The sequence below is a fragment of the Poecilia reticulata genome, chromosome 10, assembly GCF_904066995.2.
Source record: "Poecilia reticulata chromosome 10, P_reticulata-male-v2, whole genome shotgun sequence".
Taxonomy (NCBI): Eukaryota; Metazoa; Chordata; class Actinopteri; order Cyprinodontiformes; family Poeciliidae; genus Poecilia; species Poecilia reticulata.
In genome coordinates, this window is record NC_088839.1 from 25,131,389 (window position 1) to 25,158,030 (window position 26,642).

At 37.3% G+C, this 26,642-nt stretch overlaps 2 protein-coding genes across 3 annotated transcripts; one reads left to right on the forward strand and one right to left on the reverse strand.

Annotated features, from left to right (window-relative positions):
• Nucleotides 1-186: 186 nt before the first annotated feature.
• On the reverse strand, nt 187-16,617 carry srpx2 (sushi-repeat containing protein X-linked 2). Its single transcript, XM_008420659.3, has 10 exons — nt 16,326-16,617; nt 10,566-10,640; nt 9,125-9,316; nt 7,229-7,405; nt 5,796-5,919; nt 5,595-5,716; nt 5,330-5,509; nt 3,956-4,089; nt 3,744-3,865; nt 187-1,370 (listed from the first exon to the last, which is right to left on the reverse strand). The coding sequence occupies exons 1-10, from the start codon at nt 16,381-16,383 to the stop codon at nt 1,190-1,192; spliced, it is 1,365 nt and encodes a 454-aa protein (XP_008418881.1). The 5' UTR covers nt 16,384-16,617; the 3' UTR covers nt 187-1,189.
• A 1,665-nt stretch (nt 16,618-18,282) lies between these two features.
• tspan6 (tetraspanin 6) lies at nt 18,283-26,523 on the forward strand. Of its 2 annotated transcripts, XM_008420661.2 has the most exons (9): nt 18,283-18,360; nt 18,469-18,575; nt 22,797-22,985; nt 23,066-23,140; nt 23,212-23,307; nt 23,695-23,850; nt 23,927-24,010; nt 25,866-25,950; nt 26,030-26,523. In XM_008420661.2, the coding sequence occupies exons 2-8, from the start codon at nt 18,489-18,491 to the stop codon at nt 25,932-25,934; spliced, it is 756 nt and encodes a 251-aa protein (XP_008418883.1). In that variant the 5' UTR covers nt 18,283-18,360; nt 18,469-18,488; the 3' UTR covers nt 25,935-25,950; nt 26,030-26,523. The 2 variants fall into 2 exon arrangements, with proteins under 2 accessions (XP_008418883.1, XP_081467869.1); XM_081611743.1 differs by lacking the exon at nt 18,283-18,360 and having other exon boundaries at nt 18,367-18,575.
• The last annotated feature ends 119 nt before the right edge of the window (nt 26,524-26,642 follow it).

The window sequence follows — 26,642 nt, forward strand, 5'->3', positions numbered from 1 at the left end:
CATTGGATTAAATTTAGCTCAAATCGATTAATAACGTCCGTTTTAGACGTTCTCCTAGTGTTGTAGTTTGGCCGCCGTCCAGCAGAGGGCGCGGCTGATCATTTCGTACCGGAGCTATTTATGCAGAAACTAATATGGCGGCTATTCCAGAACGGGATGGGAATTACGATCCAACACAGTCAGATGTGGGATACAAAATGCACTTTATAAGGCTCTGTTTTGAAATATAAACACCTGGATATCGCTCATTCAGCCGTTATACGATAGGGCGACGTCAATTTCCCAAGAAGGTGAGAATGTACCGACAGAAAAACGAAGGAGTAAAGGTTAAAAAAAAACATGATTAGCAAGGTTGATTTTAAGGGATGTCGTGAGTTAAAGCACTTCATGTAGTGAAGTTTTAACATTCCTTTAATATCAACCATATTCATCTCTGTTCATCAGCAACTTTTGCTTGACATATTTAATTATTTTAATCTTTTTATTTTTCACCAACCCTAGAGCTTCTTTTAGACTTTACAAAATACGTCTAACCTTAATAATGTGAGAGGTACAATTTTCACGGTTTTTTTCTGTCAGTATTTAATACAGCTGACAAAATCATTTTCTAAAAAATGTAGCCATTTATGTTATAGAAAGACAGTCGGCATCTTGATAGAAAACTGCTTTCTAAGAAGATGGCCGCTCCTTTAAAAAAATAACAGCGAAAAGAGAAGGAATTCAACTAAAAAATAAGATAAAAGATCCTGCTTATCAAGTAATCATTAGTCAACTTTAAGTTCATTAATCAATAACTTGCATCCCTATGTCCACCTGGTCATTTTCCCTTTTCTAACGTGTCATTTACTGGTAAACTATATTTTTAACTCTGGGATTTAATAGTTGAACATGACATTAAAGCAGAATAGGTTATTCTAGATTTCTTGCAATAAAAAAATGTTATTTCATTATAAATTAGAACAGAATTTACTGATGTAAAGTAAAAATAAATTCCTTTCCTGCCCCAGATGTTGGTTTTATATTGAACAAACAGTGCCAGCACTTCAGTCTTGTGTAACGACCCCATTTAAACATGAGGAGCTGCCCTCTGCTTTAATCCCCCTGGAACTGGTTTCTGGTTGGTTGTCCCTCCACATCTCGTCTAATAAACATGATGGTGTTGCCGCGGCAGCTGGAGAGCCTCCATAAATTAATCGCAGAAGTCTCTGTGCAGCACCAGCCTTTCCCGTTCCTCCTCCTCCATCAGGAAACTGTCAATGTAGGAGAACAGCTCCTCTGACGACACCGGGACGATGAAGCGCTCTCGGTCGATGCCCAGTTTGTCCAGCAGCACCAAGCTGAAGTAGAATCGGGAGATTCTGAATGCTTGCCTAGAGATGGAAACAATACAAGCAATTAACAATAGAAACAGAGTCCGGCTTGATCATTTGCAAAAAGATTGATCTCTTCTACCTCCTCACTATGCTACTATTGTCTAAACGCACCGTTCCCGACCAAAAACAACCAATCAGAGCCAGGAGGTGGGTCTTAGCGCTGTCAATCAACTGGTATACTCCCTATTCAATGTGCTAATGTTGGAGAAACAAATTATCTTTACACAAAACACTATTTAATGTCATCATGGGTTGTTATGCTAACTAGCCTAGCATTCATTGCCTGCTCTGCAGAAGCAGAAGGGGAGGTGTAAGACTGGATGAGCAGGTGCACACAAGTATAATTGACAGCACCACAACCTTCCTCCGAGCTCTGATTGGTCGCACTGCGAGATTTTATTTTATTTTTTTACTGATCATCTTTAATACCATACTGTCACAATAATGGTATTTTTTTTAATAGAAGTTACAAACCAGTTATGCAAAACATATTTTGTACGTTTTTTGTACTTTTGTTTGGGTTTCTACTGCTTCCAAAAACAGGACAAGCACTTAAAAAAAATACACCTGCCCGTTTTTTGGCAATAAATTAATATTTTTTGGTGTCTGGAATATGAGCCGTTTCAAAAACCTCCCGTTAAGTCACATTCAGTGAGCACTGTGCCGTCACCTAGCAACCCCAGCCCCGTTACCTAGCAACCCAAGTGGAACTCCAGTACATTTGGTTTTATCACTGTATGCACTCTACAATGGCTGCTGGAAAAGACGAGTGTTTTGTTGTTGATTTAACATCCAGAAAACACTTTGCTGCATTCTTGTTGGTTGTGCAGGAAGCTCTACTTCTGCTTTTCAAAAATGTGTGGATGAATAACTGCGTATCTGTTTGCAGCCATTTCCACGTGCGAGTGTAAACGTTGAGTTAAGTGGGCGCGGCCAGCAGCAGCATATTTGGATTTAAAGTCACAAAACGCCCTAAAACAGCTCATTATGAACTGATCAGACTAAAATCTAATTATCTAAGGATGATTTTGTACAGAAAATGTAATGAACATGTTTTATACAGACCTATACTAACCTGTTCCAGGAAGCATAATATGTCACCTTTAACACATCTACTTTTATGTTTTTTTTGTTACTGCCTCTACTGCCAGACATGTTGGACAAAGTTTGGCCTTTTTTTTTTATTCCCTACACTGCAGCGTCTTGCCTTTAACTACCTCTCTCTGTGTTCAGTCCTGTGAAGCTGTGTATTCATGAGTCAGGGGAAAGACTGGATGTTTGGAGATTTTCCAGTCTGGAAAGAATGAGAGGGGCTCCATTCTCGACTTACAGTTATTGGAAAGAAGTCTGAGCCTGGAGTTCTCCTAGGAGGAATTAGTGCGTTTCTGGCGCAAAGTTTAAACTTTTTTTTAAAAACTCGGCTTGTTTAACGAGCCAAAGCTTGTTTAAATTATGTTTCTTTGAAGATGGCTAACTATAAAATGGATATGAGTAACAGACTCTCTCTAGTGAGTGTTTTTATTTTTACATTAAAGGAGAGTGTTGTGAGTTTTCCAGACACATAGTGCCATTTTATAGCATAATCAAGTAATGATGTTGTCTTCGTGCTGTATACATCTAAACTAACTTGAAACATAATGGATTATATAGAACAGGAAAAGATTTCGCTTCTGGTTGTTTTATTAAAGACGGATGCAGCTTTATGGATGAGTTACAGAAGACTGTAAATAGTAAGACGGCATAATAAATTAATAATTTGTCGTGAAATATAAATGATAAACGATCATTTATTTTTCACATTGAATGTGAAAAACATTGTCAGAATTTGATGTTTTGACAATTTTGATATCGTCAAAACTCCTATCTTAATTTGACGATAAATTAAAATAAGAATCTGGATTTACTGTCATCACAATACATTTCAATTTCTGTCAAAACTGACTAAAATGTTTTTTTTAAATCTATTTTCTGCCTTGTTTTTTTTCCAAGAGAGCATCCAAGAATATCAGTAAATTCATAAATATGATTAAATAAACTCTCTATGTGCAGTTAAGTAAAATAAATCACGTTTCTTTATGTAAATGACATCCTGAAGAATCTATATGATCTTTGATCTGTCAAATAGGAATGTTTTTCAACAGTAGTATTTATGCTGAATGCGGTGCTATGCAGTTATAATTTTTATTATTATTACGAAATATTGTGATACAATTCTAGGAAATGACATAACATGATGAAAAAGCTCAAAAATGATGATTGTGCGTAATATTTGCCATTTAAAGGCTGAAGAGAAAATACTCCTTACTTGTAATGATACATATATTTTTGTTAGTTTATTTTCTCTGAATGACCAATTTCGATAGGTCTCACCTCAAACCCTCGATGACGTCCGGCTGCAGCAGATTTTCTTTGATGCGTCCCGTTTCACGCGGCGGGGAGCCCAGCAGCTCAACCACTGTGACGTGTCGAAGGTCCAACCCACAGTCAGATTTCTGGAAAAAAGAAGAACCTGCTTGTTAAAAAACTGTAAAAAAACAAAGAAACTGTAAAACACTGTAGAGATCAGAGCGACGGTTTCTCACCTGGATCATGATGTTCTGCAGCTGGTAGTCCGGGTCGGATATGTTGGGCGCCGACATGATCAGCAGCCTCCTCTTTTCATAGAACTGATCCAGGAGAGCGCCGACTGTCTGCACGCTGAACTTAAACTGCATCGCTGCAAAATAAACAACAATTTACAACCTGCAGCACACAAACACTACAATGTTTGCACAGATCTAACGAGGCTTTTAAAATGATTTGTGATCTTTGAGCTTTTCCGAGGAAATGGGAGTAAAGAGGCTGTTTAGGACCTCCACACCACCAGGGGTCCCCCAAGAGCAAAATGCTAGCATATTTGTGCAGCTCTGGAAAAAATTGAGACCATATAAAAATGATCCGTTTCTCTGATTTTACTTTCACATTTGAGTAAAATGAACATTGTTTTTTATTCTACAAACTACTGACAACATGTCTCCGAAATCCCAAGCAAAAATTTAGTTTTGATCTGAAAAAAATAATAAATGGTCAAATTAATGAAAAGGATGCAGCACTTTCAGACCTCAAATAATGCAAAGAAAACAAGTTCATATTCATTAAGAAACAACAATACTGATGTTTTAACTCAGATTTCAGAAATCAATATTTGGTGGAATAATCAGGAGGTTTTCAATAGGGTTCACTGCAGTGGGCTCTTCATTTTTTTTCAGAGTTGTATGTATATGAACTCTGGCGCAGTTTGAATACATATAGGAATGCAAATTGAACCGGAAAGCTCTCCAAAAGCAGGAAGTGGACTACAGCGCAGGGAATTCTGGGTAAATACAACCAAAACAAACGTGCAAGTCTGGCGCTAGCGGAGCTCATGTTCTTTTACCAACGACCTTCTACAACCACTAATGTCTGACGCAACTCAGCTTTTGTTCACATTTTGCGAAGAAAGAAGTCACGCTCAGTGTCTTCTGTGGATTTTATGTAATTTCTTTCTGTAGTTCTTGGTGCAGCGCCACCGCAGGCGAGGAGGGGAACAGGTTTTTGTAAGGGTTTGAATCATTTGATACAGTGCAGTGTGAAAACGAACTGCAGCAGCTGAAAATGTAACAAATGTTGTAATTTTGGTCCCCAATCCAACTGAGTCCATCGGACTATCAGCTGTGAAAACATACTAAGTGTACAAGACTCATAAACATATATGAACTGATCCCAAATCAAAGTTCAAAGGTCTCTGGTATTAACTGAAAAAATTTAAAACTCGTCAGATAATCCTACTCCATAATTTCTCAAAAAGTTTCACATTATCCACGTTTTAAACAAAAATAGTCACATTTCCCAAAGATTCATTCTATTAAACACTAATCTAAATGAATTTATCGATGCACCTTTTAAACTGCTGCAGTGTTTTGTGTGACTCTACTCACGGACACACTCCGCCGGTCCTCCGCTCCAGCTGCGGTTGAACTGGCAGACTCGGCTAGACGCTCCCTTGCGCTCATATCCGCCGTCACAGAGGTATTCACACTCTGCGCCGTAGTTATTCCCATCAGATGAGCAGATGAGGTAACCGTGCAGCGGCGGCGGCAGCTCTGGACACCTTCTCACTGAGACAGAGTGGAAAAAGCCTGTCAGCTCCATGTGTTGCAGCTTGAATCACTTCATGAGAGGAAAAAAACCTTGGCCGCTTACCCTCAACACGTACAATAAACTTGCAGGCAGCTCTGTTCCTGGCCTGATCGTACACCTTGTATCTGATGACATGCAGTCCCTCCTTAAACTCGGAGCCGGGCTGCTGGTCCACTAACACCACACTGCACAGCAGAGAGACAGGAGACGGTCGGGCGTTTATTTAAAACTGAAGAAGAAGCAAGAGAGAGAAAATCAACTTACTTCAGGTATTTGTCTGCAGTATCAGTGGCAGCTGGGGGGTCCCAGCTCACTCTGGCGGTGAGCTTCCCAGGTTCAGCCACTTTCAGTCTGGATGGTGGACACCTGATCTTTGGAGGGTCGGTATCTGAAGTAAAATATTGACCACCACAAAAAACAGATACAAGGTAAACCTTTTATTATCACAAGATCTGCAGCTATGCATTTCTTACTGAGCTTACATAGTTCTTCCTGTTTGTCTCTCATCATGTTACCATAGGTAACCCATTATGCTTCCTTGAACAGGTTAGTATTGCCTTATGGGCTAAGCAAAACATGTTCATTACATTTTTTTGATTTTAGTCTGGTCAGATCTGCCTATTTCAGATTGAGCTGTTTTAGGGCCTCCTGTCACTTTAAATCCAAACAATCTGCTGCTGGCAACAACCTCCTATCCAGCGTTTACACCTGCATCTGAAAATGGCTGCAAATAGATGCACAATTATACATCTCTGAAAAGCAGAAGTGGAGCCTCCTGCACAACCAGCAAGAATGCAGCAAGTGGTTTCTGAATGATAAATCAACAACAAAGCACTTGTCTTTGCCAGCAGTCATTGTACAGGGCATAGTTTCAGTTAGTTTCCCCATGAAAATGTTATTTTGTCATAAAAAGCCATTTTATTAGCATTAGCCTAATGCTAATGCTACACAGCAGCAGCAGGTACAGCAGCTAAAACAATCAGTTAAAGACTTTGTCCATCATTTAGCTCAGACATAGAGAAAACAAATACTAAAGTCTGAAGTTAAACAGTTATGTCATAAGCTCTCCTGTTTACTGCCTGATTATATTTGTATCAAAAGCTCTTGCTACAATTATGAAACATATTCTCATTAAATTATCCTTTTAATTTATTTAAAACATGAATCCATCTGACACTGCAGGTCCAGATTATGTGTTATCCAAATATGGTGCTCACTTCCTGTTTTTTACTGCCAATATGTGTTTTTTATTTATTTGCTTTTAAAAACAACGACAAGGCCTAAATATGCTTTATTTATATTTTATGATTTCAATAAGTAAAGATTTATGGGTCTAAAATTTGGTATTTACCCCTTTAGAGAACAAAGTGGTGTAAGATAAACACAGACAATACAGTTAAGTGAGGCTAATGCTAAGTCATAGAACTTGGTGAAGTTTTACGAAGCGTTTTGTGGAAAAGGCGACAGCTTTTATTTCAGGAGTAGAACATGAAGAGTAACTGCAGGCTGCGGTTTGGATCCTCTCAGGAAATTAGTCAGTTTCTGTGAAGCCGTGAGAGCAAACACATATGGAGCTTGTTCTGAGAAAGGAATCTCAGGAAGTTAAACAATAGCACAAATGGACCCGAGTTCAAGCCGCAGTTCACAGAATTTCCTAAAAGACTTTTAAAAGTTTGAACATCTTAAAGAAACCCAACCTGAACACTCTGGCTGCACTCCGCTCCACGAACCCCGGTGCAGGCAGGTGCGCGAGTGTTCCCCCTCAATGCGGTAGCCGGGTCGACAGGTAAACTCACACCTGGAGTCCACGAAGAAGCTCTGAGTGCAGAAGTATCTGCCCTGTGGGATGAGGGGCAGGACATGGCAACGAACCCCTGCAGAAACATCAGCACACATTCACTGCAGTCATATTTAGGACTTTTTTACACTGCAAAAAACACAATGTATTACCAAGCATTTCTGGTTTATGTACAAATATATTGTACACTTGAAATAAGACAGAACTAACTTACAAGTGACTTTTCAGCAAGATATAAGAACTTGTTTTGAGTCAAGGATTCTTAATATTGATGAAAAAGTTCTAGTTCCACTGGCAGATTATTTTACTTAGAACAAGACATTTTTCTCAGGTTTTTAGTGAAATAATCTGCCAATATAAAAGCTAATTTTCATCAATATTAATAAATACTTGATTCAAAACAAGCTCTTATATCTTGTAGGATCGTCCCTTTTAAGTTATTTTTGTTTTATTTCAAGTGTAATAAGATATTTGGACTAAAACCTAAACCAGAAATACTTGAAAAGATTTTGTGTTTTTGAAGTGTATGATTTACAAATCAAATTTCAACCAGAAAATATTATTTGTAGCCTATTTCTTCCTACAGCACCTCTCATAAGCTCTGAAATTATGTTTTTGTCTTGTTTATTTATTCTAATTTAAGACTGCAACAAAAAATTATTTTAGTAATCAATTATTTTGACAATCAATTAATCAGATACAAAATTGGCACGTTCTACAGATTTTCATTAACCTATTAAGCTTTTTTTAAACAATATTTGAAATACACTAAAATATTCAAATAAATGATTCAATTCCTTTTTTAAATGAGAAAATAAACATTTTATTACCATTCTTTTAGTGAATTTGAACTGGGTGAAGCTAAAACTATGTTTTGGATTAAACAGAATTATAAATAAAGGTGCTTTTTTTTCCAAAATGTAAATTGTTTACATATTTTTGTACAGTTTTGATTTAAATACTGAAATAAATATGTCATTTCTTAATCAAATGGCCTTCTTAGAGTCTGAATTCTCCAGTTAACGATTAATCGATTACTAGCTTAGTTAACGATATTTCAGTAATAGATTAATCACGATTAATCTGATTAATCGTTCCAGCCTTATTCTAATTTCATGATCATTTCAAGCACTACAGTTTGAAAACTTTGTTATTACAACATTTTTCTAGCTCTCAAAAGAATGAAGCGTAATTAGTCGCTGATGTCTGGTTGGTCAAATCTCAGTTTGGCAGTTTGATGAGTATCATTCTGTTACAATCTGAAGTGTAAATTCTTATTCATGCTCTTCTTATTTCTTCACATCTGGATGACTGAAATTCATCATCATTCACGTGTCTGAACAAAGCCTTGAAACGCCTGCAGGTTGTTCTGTCAGACTCATGACTAACTATTCGTAAGTCACACTGTTTCTGTTTCACAGTTCTGGTTTCTCATTAACGTCAGCAACCATTTTAGGATCTGAGTTAAACTTAAAAGCATTCAATAGACAAGCCGTAGCACGCACCGGAAACAGCATGCAGAGCATTTCCAATGGAGGGCTCTGAATTAAGTTCATTAAGTTAAAATAAAAGATTATTCCTTTACTTTTTGCTCTACTGTTTTAAAATAGGGCCGAAACGATTAATCGTGGTGATTTATTGAAATAATCGTCAACTTATTTAGTGATCGATTAATCGTTAACTGGAGTAAACAGACTCTAAAAAGGCCACTTGGTGAAAAAACATATTCAGAGCACCAATTCACAAGGCCTCAGATTCATATTGTTCGTAATAAAGAATAAAAGTGTCCACGTACTGCGGCAGTAAGCTGACCCGGACCAGAGGCGGTTGGCGAGGCACTGAATCGACGTTCTGCCCAGCAATCTGTAGCCCCGGTCGCAGGTCATCTCACACCGGGTGCCCAGCAAACCCCGGTGGGCCCCGCCGCGAGGGGAGCGGCACGACACCTCACCATTAGGCAGATGTGGAGAGCGACACCAGTTTGGGTCTGCTTTCAAAATAGAAGAGAAGAAAACAAACAAAGAAAAGCAGAAAAATGATTTATGATTGTTATTATTTAGTATTCTGTTTTCATTTCTGTCACATGTCATCTTATCAATTCTTAGGAAAATTCCTCCAAAATCCAAGGAACGAACTGGAAAAAACAGCCAGTCTAAAAAAGTTAGAAAATCTGTGAAATGGAGCAACTTTTAATTTCTATATTGAAAAAAAGTTTAATAATTGTAAAAAAAAAAAATAATGCAAAAATAACTTGAAATAAATATTGGTCAGAAAATTCATGCTAATTATGTGCTAATATTTGATGTTTTCTAAGGTCAAACAGTCAGACTGCACAACATATTACATGTTTACTGTAATTGTGTAAATCTTCAATAATTGTTAGCTAATTATTTATTTTACAGTCTCTCTAGTTATGTTATATTTAGAAGGAAAATATGTTGTAAGATATTCAAATCATTAAGGAATTAAAACAAACAGCCAGAATAAACTTTATTAAAAAAAACATGTTGAGAAGGAAATATTAAAAATTAATTATCTGAGATTCATGTTTTAATAAACCCAAAGCAGAAATATATGAACACTTCTTAATTATCACTTAAAAATGATCTACTATGCTTCCTTCAACAGTTTAGGAAAAGACTATGATGATACAAAAGATACAAATAATTCTTAGAATGAGATTTCAGTTTGCTTAGTTCTGCTTTGAGCTCCTTTCAGAAAGAGCTGAGCAAACCTGCTGGAGTTCCACTGGGGTTGCTAGGTAACTGGGCTGGGCTTAGCTGGGGTTGCTAGGTAACAGGGCTGGGCTTAGCTGGGGTTGCTAGGTAACGGGGCTGGGCTTAGCTGGGGTTGCTAGGTAACGGGGCTTCGCCCACAGTGGGCTGGGCTAAGCCCACTGTGGGCTTAGCTGGGGTTGCCAGGTAACAGCACAGTTCCCTTTGATTATGACTCAACAATTGGGAGGTTTTTGAATCAGCTTGTTTTCCAGACACCAAAAAACATTAAATTACTGACGACAAAAAAACAGCTGGAAGTTTGTTTTAAGTGCTTGGATTGTTTTCAGAAGCAACAAAAACGTCCAAAATTTGAATTTTGCCATTTTGAACAGCAGATGTAACAACTATTATTACCATGAAATCTTAATCATAGTCAATATGTATATATAAAGCACAGAGAGGTGTATTTGTCTCAAATAATGCTGCCTTAGATGTTAGACACGTGTTTCACGTTTGCACCTTTGTAGTCCAGCTGAGGAGTGTCGTCTTCCTCTATGAAGTCACTGTAGCTGTCGTAGTCTGTGGTGGCTCCCGCTGAAATGTGGAAGCATGAAACACATTTTCAAACATGTTTGAAATGTTTCAAATGAATGTAGGTGAAACAGTTGTTACAGAGATGAATATTACATGTGGAGAACAGAAAATGAGGGTAACACAGAGGCAGGCGGGCATGTAAGCGCTTCCCTCACATTGGCTCATTTCCTGTAACTTTAATGGAGGAAATGTCTGGTTTTCAAATCAGGGAGGACGATGGAAACTCATGAAAGTTTTAAAACTGTGTGAAAAGCTCCAAGATCATTCTCACAGATGCAAACAGAAATACTAAACAGAAATACTTGATTTAATGTGTAAACATTTAGTTGTGTTTTGTTTTTATTGCATTGTGATTCTAATAACCTTATTTAAAAGTTTCAATTTCACTACAGTTTTGTAGTGGATTGGTTACTTTAAATTATTGAACCTATCTAACTTGGTTTAAAGCTATAATTATCTCCCTGTCATCATTAATTTGTTTATGGAATTGATTAAATTTAGATCTGGAAGCTATTTCACTAAAATCTTCATATTTGCTCATTTCTTGACCAGTTTGCTTCATAAAATACAACCACAACCCAAAAGAGGCTCATTTATAGATTAATATGAAACTTATCAAGAAATAACCTTTAAGCATAACCTTTAACCTTTAATACAGCGCTTTAAGGCTGTATTAAATATACTTGGGAGTTTCTACACAGAGACTATGAGGGTGAATAAATATCTAAATCAGTTTCTTATTGTAATATATACTGGCACAGAAACCGTAGCCATTTGGTTCCTTGGACCAATTTCATATTTCACCTTCACAGTTTTACTTTAATAATGAATTATAAATTAAGATGTTACTCTTTTAGCTTGAGCCATATTGAGACAGGATCGCAGTTTTCATCTGCTAGTTCAGGATTCTGCAACCTCTGATGTGTTTTTATTTATTTATTTCTTTTTAGTTTCAATAAAATATTGTCCTTGTTCATTGTTTTTTTTTGTTTTGTTGGTTTTGTGTTATTTATTGTTTTGTTTTTTTTTTAGATTCAATAAAATATTGTAGTTTTGTGTTTTTTATTTATTTTTAGTTTCATTCTTATTTTTAGTTTTAATAAAATATTGCCCTGTTTAGTGTTTTTTTTTTTTTTTTAGTTTCATCCTTTTCCTGGGCCTCCATGAAAAATCTGATTCCCTCCACTGATTCAAATGTATGTGTTAGAAATTTTATTTATTTATATTTCCTTTACTTCCAGACCAAAAGCAGTCCACATCATTTTAAAAATAAGAAATAAATGAATCACAAACCAAACATTTTTAATCCAATATTTAAAAAAGCTGGCGGTATATTGTGTCACTATATGTTACAGTTGACACATTCAAACAAGACAAGATTTTAACTCATAACAAACATTTGGCTTGCAGATGTTTATCTTGTAGTCTGAGGCATGAACACTGTTCTTGTGTCTTTTTAAAATTTTACATGTCATGTTTTATTCACTGTAAGCAGAAAATAATCAAATAAAGGCTTGAAAACAAGAGTCTGAGTCTAATTAACATATGTTAATTAGACTTAGTGAACTAAGCTGCTGAAATGACTGGACTTTTTAACAACATAACTTGTATGAATAAAGGGAAGCATATGGATGTCTTCAGCCTCATGTTATAAAATACTTCATCTGATGACAAATGTAGAAACCCAGCACATTTTCATTATTCTATTAAAGACTCATTGTGTATCTTATTGCACAACTCCACATGTATTTCACTCTGCAGCCATCCTAACTTCTCTGCAGCTGTTTCACGCTCATTATGCCCTTTGAAAGTCTGACTCCATGTTTGGAGCTGGATGCCAGAGTTTCCTCCCCCCCTGTCTCAGGCCTCATTCCTGCTCCACTTCCTTTCTCCAACTGAAAGGTCGCTTCAACAACATGTTCTCTTAATAAGGATGCCTCACATCCAGCTGGCAGATTGTTTCTAAAAGCAGAAGACTTTTAGATTAAAGCTGTCATCAGCATTTTTCCTCATAATGAGCTCTGTGTTCCTCTCTTCCCCCCAGGCTAATGCAACCCCCTCTTCCTCCCAGAGCATTAGTCACACAGGAAATAAACACTCAGCTCATCTGATACTATGCAAGATTCAAGAAGCAGCAGACTTAAAGCGGCATGCACCACGAGGGCATTCAAACGGTACGTCCTTTAATTCACATTTTATACTCCCATTTGGGTCTCAACTGCTTCTATAAAGCGCTTAAAATACACAAAGCCGCTTTAGCAATATATAAATTAATTGTTTTAAAAATCTGGAAAACAACCCGTTTCAAAAACCTCAGGAATGTAATGTCACATTCAACGGGCACTGCGCCGTTACCTAGCAACCTCAGCCGAGCTAGCTTCGTTACCTAGCAACCCAAGCGGAGTATGTTTGGTCAGCTAGTTTTTGTGAAATCCACTTTTTTCGCGTGGCTATTTACGTTTCCAATTATATGTGACTTTTATGTGATCTCCTAATGTGAAGCCCAAATAACCTAAAAGTGTTCCGCATGCTGACTAACGTCACATGTAGCGAGCATGCTCGGTGTTTGCGGAAGTAAAGCTTGATGCTAACGGTGGAGCGGACCTTGATTTTAACATTTTTATCCAACAGCAGCGAGCACATGACTTAATCCTCAGTACCGTCCGCCATGGCTGTTGTTTTTCTTCCTGACTGCGCGTATCAGCACGCAGAATAATGACGTTCAGGTCGGTTGAATCATAGACATAATATAATAATATAATAACATAATAATATATATTATGTATATGGGTTGAATGCCACCGAGCCTCACAGGTCACGTTAAAAAAAAATCAGATACATATTGGATTAGGAACACATATCCAAGTGGCGTGGGAAGCAAGTGTAAAAATCCAATCTGTGTTGTTCAGACTGTCATAATAATCTGAGATACAGGTTGCATTAAGGCAAAAATAATTAAAAATCAGAGTTGGGTTACTTCAGGCTGCAGTGTGAATGTAGCCTTTTGTTAGTCTAACAGCCTATTAAGCCCTTCTCTCTGTCTAATGTTTGGTTTTTGACTCCTTTACCGTTTAATTACTTTTAGTGTTTTGTTTATCCTTGTAAAGCAGAGTGTGCTGTTGGAAACATGCTATATAAATAAACTTGATTTTGATCTTACCATTCAGAAACCACTTGCTGTGTTCTTGTGGTTGTGCAGGAGGCTCTACTAATGCTTTTCACAGATGTATGGTAGTATAATTGTTAATCTGCTTGCAGCCAAATTCACATGAGAGTGTAAAAGTTGAGTTTGGGAGCGTGGCCAGCAGCAGCTTAATTGGATTTAAAGTGACAGAGACCCTAAAACAGCTCATTCTGAAAGGAGCTCTAAATAAACAACTAAAATCTCTTAATCTAATCATTTTGTGCATAATGCCATGAAAATGTTTAGTATCGCTCATAAACCTGTCCTAACCTGTTCAAGGAAGCTTTACCTTTATAACTGCCCTGAGTCTGGCTCTGGGGCCTCATGGATCAAATGGTGCAGAATACCCAAACAGTGGCACGGTGAGTCCACTTCCTCTCTAATGACAAAGAGAAACGACCAGCGTCCTTTCAATCGTCTAAGTCCATGTGTGCTCCTGGGCAGTTTTTAGGTGTGGCTGTTATCTTGCAGGATTAAATGAAGCCCCACTGAGGGAGACGGTAGGGGGAGCTCCTCAGTAATTAACTGGTAGTGATTGGAGCAGAGCTGTGATTAAACCACCTGCCCAGTGAGCACAGAGGAGCACCTGAGGATGAGAGAGGGAAGTTTAACTACAGCTTAACCCGATAAAACAAGAGGCAATTGGCAGGAAAATTCAGATTTTTAAAAATGACCTATTATGCTTCCTTGAACAGGTTAGGGTAGGTCTACAATTCATGTTCATTGCATTTTGACCCCCAGTTTTAGTTAAGAGATTTTATTCTGGTCAGTTCTGTTTATTTTGATCTCCTCTCATAAGGAGCTGATTTAGGACGTCTTGCTGGCCACGCCCCCCAACTCAATGTTTACACTCACACATGAAAATGGCTGCAAACAGATCCACAATTATACAACCATGCATCTTTGAAAAGCAGAAGTAGGGCTTTCTGCACGTCAAAAAACTTGTCTTTTCCAGCAGCCATTGTACAGAACTTGCAGCGGTAAAACCAGCTGCATGTTTTACCTACCCACCCAAGTGGAGCTTGGGTGGGTAGGTATTAGGCTGGGCTTTGTTGCTAGGTAACTGGCCAGTGCCTGCTGATTTGTGATGTTACATTAAAAAGGTTTTTGAAATGACTAATTTTACAGACACCAAAAAACATTAACGTATTGCCTAAAAACATCTGAGTGTTTTTTTAAGCCCTTGGGCTGTTTTTAGAAGCGGTACAAACCCAAATGGAAGTACAAAATAATGCAAAATGTGAAGAATTTTTTTTTCTTGCTAATTTTTGGAAATATTGCTTAGTTTTTCTACAAAAAAAAACATTAAAATGACTTTTTTTTCTTTTAATTTCAAGATGTTCTCCTGGTAAAGTTATGTCTTTATTCTATTCTCATAACTTAATACAGACATGGATTCAACTCTCAGAGGAGATGATAGAAATAAAAACAACTTTCTGAAAATATACTCTAATTTCTTTTTTGGAAAATAAAGCAAAAAAAAAAAAAAAATTAAAATCAGAAATCAAATCTGGTATGAAAGATATTGAAGATTTTATTTTGAGGCCCTAAAAGTATCCCTCCTTGAATCTGTGGATTAGGGTGATGGTGAGGAGGCCTTCCAACCTCAAAGACAAATCAACATACCAATGGAAACAAAAACAAATGCTGTAAACCCAGTAAGGATTTTGTCTATGGAATATTGAGAAGCTTGAGTCTAAATGTGGGTTTGATGGGTTAATGTTTAATTCATCCTGACTGGAGCCTGGCCAGTTGCATGCTGGGGGACGCTGAGGAGCAGCTTCTCATTCCTGCAAGGAAGATGGGCTCACTGTGCAGTCAGCACATCTGCGTCTAATACAAATGGTGTTTCTGCTGAGCTGAAGGCGTTTTCCTGCTGCAGTAGCAAGAGGCGAAAGATGAGCTGCTGTAATTACCTCCAGAAAAGCAACATACAGCTTTAAGCCGTATATTTAAACACACTGAAAGACACTTTAAAGACTTTTACAAACTAAATGTCAATGCACCTAATTTTATTACAAGGTAAATGAGAGCCATATGATGTCATGCATTACTGAGAGCCATATGATGTCATGCATTATTGTCAGTTTAATTACTTTAAGTTATTTGCAAGTAATTGATTACTGACTGTTACTGATATTTCTTTTGTTTCCTTCTGGTTTTGTCTTGTTTTATGTCCTGCTTTGCTCTCTGTAATCTCATGCACATGCAATTAAATATATATATAATATTTTCTGATTTCTTTTTCTTGAAAAAAGTTACACATTCTTATAGTAAAATCGGGCAGTAGGGTAGTAATTTGAGGTTCAACACTCTCATCTTTAGCCTAACGCAGCATTTGTGTAATTTAAAAATCACTTAAGCAATAAACTAGATTTTTATAGAATTAAAGTAACGATTTTTTTGTCATTAAGTGTCCTGAAAATGTTCTTGCATTAATTTTGCAATTATATAAAAGTTATTAAATCTGCTATGAGATGTTTTGTAGTTTCTGAACTCACCTGAGAAGAAGAATAAGATGAACGCAGCAGCAGCAGCAACACATCGGTTGGTTGGCATGGCAGTAACAACGATTCCTCTGCAGGCGGAGAATAAAAGCGATTGTTTTGTTTTGTTCAAGGAGATTTTACAAGAAATTATTAAAGTAAAATCTAGAAAAGTTTCCAAAGTTGTTTGGTAAAGAGCCTTTAAAAATCTTGAGTTCGCCTGAACCCCGATGAGGACAAAAAAAGAGGCTCCTGAAGAGGAAAAGTTTTTCAGTAAGTAAAGTGAGAAGGTAAAGCCAGTAGGTGGCGCCCTCGGGCTTCAATGCATGCACGTTTCCTCCCCTCTGCTGCATAAACATGATGAATGGAGCAATTAACCCCACAAACTCCATAGACAGGATTAAAATACACCAACACATTAACCCGTGAGCTTCAATAGTGATTTTTCTTTTCTTTAACATTTACATTAATGCGGCTTGTACACTTTGCTGGAGTTAATTTTTTAACAACGACGTAGCTTTTTTTTTATTTGCTCACAACTAATTCAAGCATTAAATCTGAAAATAGTAGACACTAATTAAATCAAATAATAATCAGCTACTCCTGAAACATATTGTTGTGATTTTAGATATTGTTTAATTTGTAAATATCCTGCTAGGTGATACTGTAGCTTAATTTAGCAGCTATGAAACTGGTCTACATAAAAATGTGCATAAAGTAAAACCGCTAATTTTAAAGGCCGTGTTTCACTGAGTGCCACGTTGTTATAATTTTATTTACGTGGGTCACTTCACCGCAGCACAGACGTCAAGGCGAGCTTCGTCATACAGGAAACGGTGCCGCTACTGTCAGAATAAAAGCACACGACTAAGAAGACGTTACAAAAATATGCAGATTGGAATTTTTGTTTTGAAGCATCCCCAAATTCCCAAAAATAAACATTATCTTCGTATTTTACATGGAGCTCAATTAGGGTCAGAAAGTTTGTTTAAAAGAAAAATAAATGAAATTGAAAAAAAAGGATGTGCAACTGAAAAAAATGTTTACAAAGTTGTAAACTTTTTTTTTTTAGTTTATTTATTTATTCTTATTCAGTGTAATACATTTATACATCTTTGACAAAATAAAAACTGTAAAAAGTATCATTAGGCCCCGAAAAGCTTTGACAACATATAGACTGCAGCTTTGGAGAAAAATGGAAAAGCCTAGTAAAGATCCAGTCTTGGACAGCTGAGATTAAATATTTTATCCTTTTGAAATAATTTTATTGGTATATTGTTTGTTTGTTTGTTTGTTTGTTTGTTTGTTTGTTTGTTTTTTTATTTGTTTGAGACAATTGGATGATGCTGATGAAGGGATTTACCTTAAAATAATTTAAAAGGCTATTGCCACTGCTTTTGCTTTTGTACAAATTTTCTACCACACTTTTCCTTTCACTAAACTTTGAAATAATATGCTTGGATACAGATCTCTACAAACAGTCAGCTTCTTCTGCTTTCCGGTGAACATTCTGTAACATTTCTAATCCTTAATAATAAATAAGCACAACATAATGCTTGAAATTTAGAATAAAAGAATGGAATAGAAACAGACTTTATTGTCTCACAAGAAGGAAATTCTGGTGTAACAGTAGATATTAAAACAAGTTCTTAAACGGTTAAAAAATCTAATAAACAAGATTAACATTAACAACAAACATAGTTATTATAATGTTAATGATATTTTTAATAATAATTACAAATATCAAACAATCCAAGGAATGTGCAAAAAATAGCACAATGTGTAATAAGCATTTTATTTTATTTTAAAATGATATATAAATAATATAATAATATATAATAAAATAACATATTTACTTTAAAAATCCGAATGATGCTATATTTTTATAAGGATCAACAGGATTTTCACTAACAAGTTTTCCTTAAAAGAATCCTCCTTCGTTCAGTGCTTTTATTTTGTTAGCTGCTTCCTGTTTGAGGCGTTTAAAGGGTGGCTGCTGCTACCTTGACGTATGAAAAGCCGTTTGTCCCTTCAGGAAAGTGATTCTTGGGTTAGTGACGACACTTCCCCCCTCTTGCTGAATCTTTGAAGTTTTCCCCCACAATCTCAGCGTCGGGAAGCAGAAAGGGAAACTTTTTTTGTATCTCTTATTTTCCAGCTGTGAACCTAAACTCCAGCATGTCGCCTCCGTCTCGGCGGCTTCAGACGAAGCCAGTGATCACCTGCCTGAAGACTTTCCTCATTTCTTACAGCCTCATTTTCTGGGTGAGTGGCTGGATGAGTAATGGGGTCTGGGATAAAGGAGCAACAATGGGGCTCAAAGCGGCTACCGAGGCTAATGACAGAAAGTCGGAGGGGGGTAAAAAAGAAATCACTGCACGAGCCAAACATGTCGAACAAAAACAAACGAAACGTTTTAGTCGGTTTTGTTCAGCCACTTGTTGGAAACTCTTCGGCCGTTGGGGAGAAACCGAAGCGACCGTTAGGTTCTGCGTTTCCAACCGTTGGGGCGGGGAGAGGGGGGGGATCTCGACCGACTGTGATTAGCCTTTACCAACCGAAAGAAACGAGCTGTAGGCATGCTGCTGATGTGATTTAACACGACTAAACATTATGATCTCCGTATTGTTCAAATGCTCAGCTGAATCGCACACAACGCGAGGCGGCAACACTCGAATAATCAATCGAATAAAGAGTCAGATTACATAGCTTCGTGTCAGAAACGACTTAACGCCATTTATTTTTTTACTGAACTCCAAAATGCAAGACGTAAAACTCTCCAATGTTCTAAATATTTGAAGAAAATATAAGTTTACCCTTACTGTGAACGGTTGGCAAAGTATTGAAAATGATGGCTGACTACACTTGGCTCACAGTTTTATGGTGGGTAGTCCTGTTGGAATACAATGTGAGGAAGTAGTTAAAATGATGCCTTTGCAATGCTCTATAAAATATGTCTTAAGGAAAATGTTTCTAGAGGTTCATCCTTCTTTGTGTTTATAGTCTGTCTCATGTAGAAGTATCTGCCTTAAATTTATGTTGAATTTACTGTTTCCATCCATTGTCATCATCTTAATCTGGAAGCAGAGGTTGCTCCTACAAGCCTAACTTTTCAATATTCTTAAATTTTGATAAAGAATGGATAAGTCTAGTCGAGTCTTGAAGGGTTGGCAGTTTTTACATGAAATAGTTCGCGAACCACACCGTCCTCATCTTTTCATCAAGTTTACATCAATTTAGATGGTGAAAATATTAAATAGAAAAACAAATTCCCAAAATGTACATGTTGTGGTGCTTTTAAATAAATAAAATCTTCAAATGATGCTGAGATGATAGATTTAGGGTAAAAGGTACAGTAATTAAAACTGATGGATGCTAACGTTTCCAGGTGAATAAAAAACGGCACGTATTAAACTATCAAATTAGGTGTTTTTTGTTTAGTTTTTAATAAACGATGGTAGCTGAACACATGAACTAATCGGGGCCTGAAATCCACTGCGGGGTTCAGCGTTTCATAAATCATATAATCGATTCCTGCAAATCTGTTTTTTATATTGTGGGAAATTCCCGCCGTATAAGAGCTGCATTCAAGCTCCAAGTAATTCCCCTGTTTTTAAAAGGTGAATTTCAGACACTATAAAATATGCCTTAAGGAAAATGTTTCTACATTTTATTTATGTAGATTTATTTTAAACAACCATCTATTTATGGTTGTTTAAAATAAATCCAATGAAAGAGCAGGGTGTGGGCTATTTCAGACTAAAACTACAGTACAGACTGGGAAAATGGGCGAGGAAGTTTACCTTGCATGCAAAATCATAAATCAAACTTTTATTGACTTAGAGTAGTTGTCCATTTTAAAGCTTGCTCACATTGATGCTTGGTGCTGGTCTGAATAAATTATTTATGAAACTGATCATTTATTTTTACCTAATTCCCAAATAATATGAAAAACAAGTATAAAAAATATTTAGGCAAGGAATTAAGTGTAAAAAATAAGAAATTTTATATTGGAAATTTAAGTAAAATGGGCAAAATAACATGGTTTGACAATAACAAAGCTAAAGAGTTTTCAGATTTTTGATTGAAGATGTAAAATATGCTTTACATGTTTAGTAAGGTAACTGATTAATTGGTCCATTAATTAGTTGGCTGCAAAACATCAAAATGTTTTTTGATGGGATAACACTGAGCACCAAGATGCAGAGACAGGAGCTTATTTTCAGAATATTTCTTCTCTAGAAACATCTTGAAACATTTTAAGATGTTTACTTGATTTACACAAGTCTTACAGGTTAAATACCACTCAGTATGTTTACTGGTTTTGTCATGAAGCGTCAAGATAAAAATTTATTCTGAAAATTTGCTATCAAAACCATGAAGTTTGCGTGTGTGTGTGTGTGTACGCGCGCGAGTCCTTTTTTATTTAAGGTGACTCGAGTCTTAAGATTCAGTACAAACATCTATCCATAACTTTGTATTCTCATCCAAAGTCATGCTGTGCACAAATAAAAGAAAGTCAGATTGTTCTTAAACTTAAACCTATAAAGATCAGAGGGAAAGCCTTTAAGCTCCTTAAACATCTTTACTGTTTTCCCACCAAGAAAATCTGAAAAATAAAGGGATTCTAAAGAGAAAAGGACGACCTTTTTTATTAAGGCTGATAACAGAAGACGAGTTTTATTTTTATGATGGCCTCTAAAATCTTTTCAGGTGGAAAAGAATCTGAATCGTAAATTAGGGAAAATGGACGCTGGATTTCAGTACGAGAGGCTTAACCCATTTTCAAAACTTGAGTACAGTGTTATCAGGATTTAGGCTTTTTGTTTTCCTCAGGCCAGAACAGCTTAGCAACATTAACCAACCTTTGGGCCTAATTATTGCATGTTTTAATAAAAAATTTAAAAAAAGACAAATTCTGGTTCCGTTTGCTAGTGGAAGCTGAATAAGGAATAAACATGAATATTTTCCCATCGTCAAAGTAGGTTGGTTTGAAAACATCACGGCCAAAAGCAACAGTAACAGTACAGGCTAAAAGTGTAGGAAAATCAGAGCCTGTTTTTGCTCTTGGTGTTAATCTTTGTGCAGATCAAACAAGCAGCTGCTGCTGGCCGAGTTCAGGGCTTTTATCCTGCCATTTATTGCTGCTGGCTGTTTTCAGCAGCTCACTAACGACTCGCCGCTTTAAAGAAGGAAACATTTAGCTGATTCAACCCCAGGCGGAGGTCAGCGCCTGTCCCAGGTGTGTGCGTCTATTTCTGACCCACAGCGCTCTAATCAGACACCTTGCAGTTCAGGTGACCTTATCCTTTTTCTTTCTGCTCTGAGAAATCCAATCCTGCTTCTGTTTTTTTACTGCGTTTGTTCCCGTGGGAACGGTGTTGATTTGGTAGAGGAAATCAATGTTGGAAATGGCTTTTTGTTTTTTCCAGCCTGGATTCTGTTCTCTACGGTTAATAAAAGGACCCAACGTGTCCCTGTCGGGCTGGATGAGCGCCTCGGTCGACATAAATGAATCAAGTTGTGCTTGTGGCTCAGAAAAAAACACATTTCTGGAGCAAAGTCAAAACGCCGCTCGCCTGATCCGCCATGTTAACCAGACAGCTGCTCAGTATTCTGTCAGATGTCTGAAATTCATTCAAATCTACACTTCTAATCGTGTGCCATGTTCAAATTTTAGACCCTGTCACCTGAAAATAATTATTCTGTTTAATAAAGATGAGAAGGGTCCAATTTTTTTCCTCGATTTCCTATCAAGTAATGTAAAAAAAAAAACAGGTCATTTTAAAACAAACTATGATATATTAACAGCATATGTGAAAACCTCAAAGAACTACCAATCAATTAATTGTGATGAATTGATTATTGAATTAATCAACTAATTTAGTGATTGATTAACCATTAACTGGCGTATACAGACTCAAACACACTCCCAGCAGTAATTATGTCAGAACTGAACAAAAATATAAACATTTTGTCTGTATGTCCTATTCAGATCTACTCTAATTACATTTTTAGCTTCACTTGGTTCAGAATTTTTTCAAGTTCTGAAAAACAGTCAACTTTTGCTGTCCAATTAATAACTAGTTAATCCAAAATATAATCAATAGATCAGCCATACATTATATTGATAAGCTGATCAGAAAGAACTGAGCTTTTCACTGGTTCATGTCAGAAATATCGTTGGATGCAGACGATCAATCTTATGCTAACCGGATATTTTAATTGTTGCATTTTGGGCAATAAAAAAACTTTTTTTTTCAATTAATTAATTGCAGCCCTAAGTCATTGCATCTCCACTGAAAAACAAGTTGCCATCATGTCATTATTTTATTTATTTACTTTCCTCTGACTGTTAATTCCAGAGCTTTAAAATATTTGATGAAAATAGAACAAGATGCCAAACATGGCTGGATTTTTGCAGATAAAATAATTGCTGACGTTGTTTCCGCTGCGTTAAAATGTCGTCATCGTCGTCTCGCTCAGTTCACAGGTGTGATCCTGCTGGCTGTCGGGGTTTGGGGGAAGGTCAGCCTGGAGGCCTACTTCTCCCTCGTCGCTGAGAACAGCACCAACGCGCCGTACGTCCTGATCGGGACCGGAGCCATCATTGTTGTCTTCGGGCTGTTTGGCTGCTTCGCCACATGCCGAGGAAGCCCATGGATGCTCAAACTGGTGAGCCAGGAAGTGGAAGGGAAACATTCCCTCTGCAGACCGCTGCGCTCAGCTTACCCACGTTCCCCTCTGTTTTTCAGTACGCCATGTTTCTGACTCTGGTCTTCCTGGCCGAGCTGATAGCAGGAGTTTCAGGTTTCATCTTCCGTCACGAGGTAAATCACTGAAACTGTGGAGTCGTTCATGTTCAGCTGTGAAACTGCTTGACGTGTTTTGAATCCATCAGATCAAGGATAAAATCGGCAAGGCTTACGAGAGCGCAGTGGAGACGTACAACGGCACAGATGACAAGAGCAAAGCAGTCGACACCCTGCAGAAAAAGGTTGGTGCTGCTCCTCAAACTTTGAATTTTTATGTGTTTCATGAAGGAGATAATTCAGATTAACGAACACTAACATGTACGTATGCTGGATTTAGCCAGAGAGGCTAATTTTCGTCTGTAGTCCTTTAGCAGATTGATGGAAGAGATTAAAAGATTACAATTAACATAACATCCATCAATCAGTCCAGTTTATCACCACATTTCAGAAACAAGCTTTTCAATTTGCTTCACATCAGGAAAATAGAACAAAGTCAGCAACTGAAACATTACAGTCGTTGCACATCAAGATGTTTCTTAGTGTTTCATTTAGTAAAGTGTTTTATTCATGATAAAGCAGCTTCTGTTGCATAAAGTTATTTTTTTTCTTTTTTTTTCTGCTTTTTCCAGCTGCATTGCTGCGGCATGAAGAATTTCTCTGACTGGGGGAAAACGCACTACTTTGAAACTCACGGGATTCCTGAGAGCTGCTGCAAAACCAGCAGCAACTGCACTAAAGAGAACCTGAAAAACCTGGGAAGCGCCGGCACAGTGGTGTTCCCTCAGGTGAGTTACGACCAGCTGCAGTCACGATGTTTACTGGAAGCTTTAGATTTATTCTGTCTGCTTTTCTTTTTGTCAGGGCTGCTTTTCACTGGTGACCAGCATGTTGGAGTCCAACCTAGGAGTTATTGCCGGCGTCTCCTTTGGGATTGCTTTCTTCCAGGTTTGTTGCTTTTCCTCCCTCATGTTAAACAGTGTCAAGCTTTTTGTTTCCCCAAATGTGAGATAAAAGCCGCATGTTGCAGTTATGATCATCTTCCTTCCACAGTCATCCTTGGTTATCATTAGTAAGGGTTTTTAATTATAACAAATTTCATTAGTGGCCACAAAACCTGAATATCCAGACCTTAAAAACATAAAAACTCCTGAAACTGTTTCGTGTAATTAGCCTCAGGGGTGAAAGCTTCCCGATTTCCTTTATATACATTATTTAAGGGAGCGACTGTTGCATAATTAAATGTTCAAGTTGAACCTGTTTTAAGTGCAACATGTTAAGATTGTCTGGCTCTGCATGATGCAGTCAGTGTTCAAAGTTTATTTCTATTGAACGAGTCGACTAAAAGATTGGACTTATCTTTTATTGCCACACACCTGGAGCATGTTTTCCTGTTTCTAATTTTTTTTCCTTTAAAAAATTCTCTGCCTCAGCAGTGTGTGAGGACGACGCAGTTGGATCATTTTTTACAACTTTTCCTTCTCAGTTTCAGCCAAACGATGCCAAAGAGTCGCAGCTTTAACAGTAGAACACAAACCCAGGCAGAACAGGAGAAATGTTGTGTAAATGAAGCAGTTTGGGCCCCAAACTCCACCCTAGGAGGATTAAAAACACTCTAAAACTCTGGCAGTGTTCCGATTTCTGCTTCAGTTTTCTCAGCATTGTTCCAGAACAATTTCATCCAGCTCAGCCATTTCTTGTGTGCATTTCCTCATCAGGGATCCTTAATGGAGATTACATCCTCGGATGCTAATTAGTTCTTTGATCAGCCATTTTAAACAGCGAAACCAGATCAAAACGGCGTTAATCTCGCATTGTTTCATGGCTAAAAACACAAACTGGGAGGAAATTTGAGGCAAAATGAGTTTTAAATGAGCTGCGTTGATCTGACTTCCAGCAGCCAGAAACATGGAGAGTCAGATCTTAGATTGGGATTACAGTCACCTTTTAAAGGTATAATTAGATTATTTTGTAGCAATTAAGCTCTCAATATGAATTAAAACCAGTTTTAACTCAGATGAAGTTTAGAGTAATTCACACATTTTTAATAACTGAAGCTGAATTCAAACTTAAAATCTGTGACTGTCTTCCATGTTAATCTGACTTGGCTGAATATTCAGATGCATGAAATTCATAAAAATATAAGCTTTTTAATACTGTGCCATTATCACATTTTATATTCTACTGCTTGAAAATAATTATTGGGTACAGAAAAGATCATTTTCATTTGATTGTGTTTAATTAATGATCAGATGATCAAATACTGAAACATTTAAAAAACTAACTGGATGAAGACAAGCGAACCAGTTCATCATCATCGAACCAGTTCATCATCATCGAACCAGTTCATCATCATCGAACCAGTTCATCATCATCGAACCAGTTCCACATTAAATGAATGGAGAGGAGCATTTCTAACATTTAAAACAAAATGGCTTCTTTCTTCAGACCTGTTTGCATTGAGACAGTTAAACATTTCTAGACGTAGTCATAAATCTGATTACATTTTTTAATCGATTGATGGTTCTGGTTTGAAGTGAAACTAATTAAAGCTTACTTGCTCCGTCCCGGTCCAGAATTAGGCCAGTAACGGCAGCGGTGTTATCAGGTTAAATGTGCTGACAGTCGCTCATCTGGTTGTAAATTTACAGCAGGGTCAAAGTTGAACGTCGTTCCAAGAACACAGCAGGTCATAATATTAACCCGGGTCTCTGTGAAAGTTATGAATCTGAAGCTTTCAGTGTATTATGAGCTGCAGGAGCCAGATAAATGTTTTGTCTGATTTATTTATTCCCCCCTTCAGGTCATTGGGATTTTCCTGGCCTGCTGCTTGTCTCGTTACATAACCAACAACCAGTATGAGATGGTCTAGCAGTCACCTGTCACAGGTACGGCTTTATTGGCTTCACTTCCTCTTTCTGTTGACCACGCTGCCCTCGTTTATCTGTTTGTCGTCTCTGTTTGCAGGTGACTGCTGGGCAGCTGCAAACTGAGCTCAGATTTTAATGTTGTATAAATGTCCTAGTTTCAGTTTTAGGGAGCAAAACTGGCAGCTTCTGCTTTTACTGTCTCACCAGCAGAGCGAACGCGTTACAGGGACGACACCTGACCAAAACAAAGGGACCTACATGTTTCTGTTACTCACTCCAGTTTGGCTGTCATTATGTAGTTAACTTAATATTTGTGTTTTCTGTCCTTCAACTGCCTTGTTTTTCACTAATAAGCTTGATCTAGTGTATAGAAAATCTTCAGCGCCACTTGTGTCTTTACATGTGAATCTAATGGGAGACGGAGAGATCGCTGCTGTGGATGAATTATGTGGAAGAGAAACGGTGTGTGGGCCAGTGCTGATGAACAGCAGCCATTATGTGCCAGTCCAGCCGCTTCGATGACTCTGTGTTCAGTGTTGATGTTCTTTGGATGCATGTGGAAAAAATAAAGATGAAATCTGGTATCTTTGACCGGCCGTGGTGTCTGGATGTGTCTGCTCAGCCGTTTTCCTCCCGACGTTGTGATAAAAACAAAAAAAACTCAAATGAGTTTAGTTTGAGCTCATTAGTTGGTGGAGAACTTGAATATT